The 4,958-nt window shown below is 39.4% G+C and overlaps 1 protein-coding gene across 2 annotated transcripts in view; it reads right to left on the bottom strand.

Annotated features, from left to right (window-relative positions):
- LOC135093612 (spastin-like) overlaps positions 1-4,159 on the bottom strand; it is a 36,697-nt gene extending 32,538 nt beyond the window's left edge. Inside the window, exon 1 of one of the 2 annotated variants that reach the window (XM_063993018.1) lies at positions 3,926-4,159. In XM_063993018.1, coding sequence (XP_063849088.1) covers positions 3,926-4,046 — 121 coding nt within the window. In that variant the 5' untranslated portion in view covers positions 4,047-4,159. The remainder of the gene's footprint in view (positions 1-3,925) is intronic. The other variant, XM_063993017.1, reaches the window with a different exon arrangement.
- Between the last annotated feature and the right edge of the window lie 799 nt (positions 4,160-4,958).

The following is a 4,958-nucleotide window of genomic DNA, read 5'->3' as shown; positions in this document are numbered from 1 at the left end:
ATTTCTCTTCTGAATATTCCACCCAGAAGATTCCCACACAAATAATCTCCTCCCATCTTATTTTCTGTCTGAGTTAACAATTTGGTAATACTGAAGTAACATTAGCATCTTCACGTCACAGCTAGGTTAGGTTTAGATTCGCTCAAGTTACTTTAAGTTTAGATTTGCTCATTCATTTCCCTGTAGATCCTTTCACAGTACAGGTCATGATTTGAAAAGACATCAGATTTTCCTCAAAAGTCAAGTTAGTGTCTGGAAGTTCACTGGGTAAGAGTGGGAATACTTTCATAACAGCGAACAGTTCTTTACACAGCCCTGAATATTAATAATGAGCGACAACAGCAATGAAGGGACTGAATGAAGACAAGCATAGCACAGTAATCTCAGCCTGGTACATCAACACAAGGCAGGCAGGCAGGCAGATCACAGGTATGTATACTCGTATGTATATTTTCTTGCGTTAAGTTTCTTCCTCAATAAATACAACTGCACAAGGTTAATCACTTCATGGTACACGTTTCCTATATATGCATTCATGTCAAGGGTTGCAGGGGCCATCAGAGGCTTTCAAAATTCACTGGGCATTACTACAATTTCATGGTACCTCTTATTCTAGTTTGTACAGTAAGAGTAGGGAGGGAAGTGTTGAGAGGAGGGAGGTAGGGGACTAAGAGGAGGGGGTACAAGTTAAGAGAAAGGTTGAGACTAAGAGGAAGAGGTGGAAATTGAGGAGGTAGGTATTAAAAGAAGGAAGAAGACAGTAGCTAAGAAAAGTATAGGGAGTAAGAGGAGTGGAAGCTACAAGGGAGGAAGAGGTCTAAGAGAAAGAGGTACAAGCTAAGATAGAGATAGGAAACTAAGAGGAGGTGGAAGGCAGGAGTGAAGAGGAAGCAGGTAGATGACTAAGAGGAGGGAAATATAAGTTAGGAGGAAATGTGTAGGAATTAAAGGAAGAGAGGAAGTAGAAATTAAAAAGAAGAAAGGTGAATTTGAGACAGGGAGGAGTTGAGAGGCAGGAATCAGAAGGAAGGGAGCACAAGACAGGAGGAAGAAGCTTGCTAAAAATGACCCACAAGTGAAATGCAGATGGAGAGAGGAAGTAGAAATTGAAAAAAAGAAAGGTCAGTTTAAGAGACAGTTTAAGATGAAGGAGATGGGAAGAATTGAAAGGCAGGAATCAGGAGGAAGGAAGCACAAGACAGGAAAAAGAATCTTGCCAAAAAAATGACCCACAAATGAAATGCAGCATAATGCCTCCCTCAGACAAAACAGAAGGTGGTAAGGGCACGGCAGAAGAAAGGAAGAGAGGGACATACACTCCATACACCCAGCACAGCAACAGAGGTGGGGGGACAGGGGTGGTAGTTGGAAGGAGACTACAGGTTGACCAAAAAAGATGTGGAGACAGTGTGTGGGGGACATGAAAAGGGTCTCCCATAGGAAAAACTGTAACTACGTATAAGGAATGTGTGAGAAAAATGGAAAACTCAACTAATTTAGCAGCAAAGAAATGTTAATCTTACGGTGAAAAGAGAGAAAAAGATGGAAAAAACTGAGACACACACACACACACACACACACACACACACACACACAGAGTTTTGCATTTTCATCCCTCAGACTTACACGAGATTAGCTTCCTCAATAGCACATTAGAGAAGAGATCACCTACTACTCAAAAAATAGGGAGAGACTCATAAGCCGTCTAACCTTCAGGGAAAATATGGACAAACAAAATGATAAGAGAAATAGACTTGTTGCTTCCGTCAGTAATTAATGAATATGGAAAGCCACTGGATAACTCTTCTGTCTGGAACTCTTGCCATACACACCAGTACTTTAGGCAACAGTGCATAAGTCAGTCACTGTTACCAGATGGAAGGTTACCAAGATAGATACGTCTTTCTGTCCACCTCCCCTGTAAGTTAATGAAGCAGAGCAAAGGTTCATCTCCGTCACAAACAGGTCCCTCGCAGATTAACTCAAATATCATACATGAAGAGTAGTGAGAGAGAGAGAGAGAGAGAGAGAGAGAGAGAGAGAGAGAGAGAGAGAGAGAGAGAGAGAGAGAGAGAGAGAGAGAGAGAGAGAGAGAGAGAGAGAGAGAGAGAGAGAGAGAGAGAGAGAGAGAGAGAGTAGAGATATCAGTAGTAGTAGTAGTAGTAGTAGTAGTAGTAGTAGTAGTAGTAGTAGTAGTAGTAGTAGTAGTAGTAGTAGTAGTAGTAGCTGTTGTTGTTGTTAAAGGGAAGGTGCATAGTTTTCAAATATTTCAGTGTCTTATCTAGCTTATTTTGACAGATACTAATGGAAGTTAAGTTCTCAAGGGTTTTTCCATGATTCTAGTGACAGTTTAACAAGGATTCTGTATCAATAGAGAGAGAGAAAAACATCAGAAGTGACATTATCTCGTCTCACAACCTACTAGTTCCAACAAGCTTTAGTGGAAATTGTTAAGGTTCTCAAGGGTGTTTTCATGATTCCGGTGACAGTTTAACAAGGATTGAACCAGTAAATAAAATGCACTTACAAGAATCAAACTAACCTCAACTCTAGCTATTTTAAAACAGGCCCACTGGAAGTTATTAAGGTTTTCAAGGGTGATTTCATGACTCTAGTGAGAGTTTAACAAGGATTGCACCAGTAAATAAAAATCCACATACAAGAATCAAACAAACATCATCTGTAGCATTTTTAAACAGGCCCACTGGAAGTTGTTAAGGTTTTCAAGGGTGATTTCATGATTCTAGTGACAGTTTAACAAGGATTCTGTATCAATAAAGAGAAAAAACACCCATCAGAACCTAACTAACCTTACCTCATTACTTTTAACAGAGTATAGTGGAGGTTACGAAGATTTTTAATGGCGTTTTCATGACTGTAGAATGGAAGTTACTGGATTTTCATGGGTGTTTTCGTTAATCTAGTGACAGTCTGACAAGGATTCCCGCATCAGTAAAGAGAATAATTAGTATGTAGGTGTGTTTGTTCATGTCACCTCTGCTGCAAACTAAGACAACTGTTCACTTTTTTGACAGATTGTGAAAAAATGATGCTTGTTATTTTACCTGAGTCCACAAATCACTTTATTGAGCATCACACTTAAAAACATCAAAATAAAAAAAATCTTTGTAGAATTAAAGAAAGAAAAAATTAAACATTGGGTTGAACTGGAATAAAATGGTAATGAAGATATGACTAAAATAACGCTATAAGTGAACGAAAATGATGGTAAAAGAAAAGAATGTAAAAATGATAACTAAAGAGGAGGAAACAGATATTAAGTGAAAAAAAAATAGTAAAAATAAGAGCAAAAATGGAGAATATGGGTAATAAAGGGGAAAAAAAATGGAGGAAAACACCTGATTAGAGAAATAACAAAAATAACAGAGCGAATGAAAACAGATGACAGAAGAAATAATAGAAGTCGACAAAAAATAAATAATAGCAAAAAAATACTACTACAGGAAGATAAATCAGAGGAATAGCAACAGAAATAAATAAATAAATTAATAAATAAATCTAAACATAGGTAAGAAAATTAAACAAAAAAAAACAAAAACATGACAGCACCATAGAGGAAACCAAGGTAAAAATAACAGAAGTGGAGAATAACAGATAAAAAAAAACAAGGAAAAAAAGAAAGAAACAGCATTAGAGGAAAAAATAAACAAACAATAGAAAAACACGAGTGGCAAAGAGAGAAAAAGAAAGCGAAAAAAAGAAAAGGAGAAAAAGAGAAAAGATAGAGAAGAAAAAATACAACAAAACTATCTGGAAAACGAGATGAAGAAGAAAAAAAACAGGTACAGCAACATTAGAGAAACGAGCCTAGTGGAAGCCGATGCAAAGGCTTATCCACACCTACTACTAACCTGAAATGAACCATAACATAGGCTCACATCACAGCACGGCACGGAACACTCACCTTCATTCTCCTCGTCAATCTTGAGCGCCTTGGAAATATATTCAAACGCCTTCCTGTGGTGATGCTTCTGTCTGGCCAACAGCGGATCACCGGGCCCTGGATTACTGCTTTTCGGAGGCATTTCCTCCCTCCTCTACCACCTCTTCGACCACTACTTTCTCCCCCGCCCCACCCCTACACTATCCAGCTCCGTGTGGGTTGCCTCCTGCCCCCGCGTGTGCGTCAGGTAGGTATTGCCTGCTCGGAATAACGTCTTGAGCAATAAGTATAAGTGATATAACACAGTACGCAGCACGTTAAATAGCAACACGACAGGGTAGGATGCTATATAGAAGTTCTTGGTGTGCACGCTCAGGCTAGACGAGGATCTGGAGCCTCTGTCATCGCCTTTTTTCGATTTCTTTGGAGACCTGATAGGGAGCCTCCTCAGCGGGTGTCCTCCATCACTGCTGTTCATGGTGGGACTGTGGACGTCACGCCCCCTCACCTTTGTTTACATCCGGCCAGCCTATAGATGCAATGTAGAGCCACGCTCTCTTCAGCTGCCGCGCTCCCTCGTCGCCATCTTGCCACTCCTACATTGAAAATTTACTTTTATGATGCATTGTACTGGAATTGGTGTTTCTTTATTACCCACTAGGTTGTTATTCATACGATATTTAAGTCTTAGGTATCCATGTAACAGTCATAATGGGTTTAAAAGAGTAATTCCGCCATGTTTGTACTCCTAAAATGGCGTGTTCTTTAAAACTCCAAGCTAACGTAATGTTGCAAAATTCGCTCCAATTTGTGCTGCTAAGAAAATATGGCTTCGTCTTATTAGTATGAACGTCTTGATCGATCTTCCCCTAATGATCTTTCCTCCTCTTCTCTCTATTCATCTACTATCAAATTATTTTCCTCTTTTTCTCTTTCCCATCTTCCCCTTGTGATCTCTCCTCTCCCTATTTCTCCCCTATCTTCTCTTTTTTCCTTCATTTCTTCCTTTTTTTCTCTTCCGCATCTTTTTGTGATCCCTCCATTCCTCTCTAGT

This window comes from Scylla paramamosain, chromosome 43, assembly GCF_035594125.1.
Source record: "Scylla paramamosain isolate STU-SP2022 chromosome 43, ASM3559412v1, whole genome shotgun sequence".
Lineage (NCBI taxonomy): Eukaryota > Metazoa > Arthropoda > Malacostraca > Decapoda > Portunidae > Scylla > Scylla paramamosain.
Note: the sequence above shows the minus strand (reverse complement) of the source record. Positions and strands in the feature narration are given on the sequence as shown.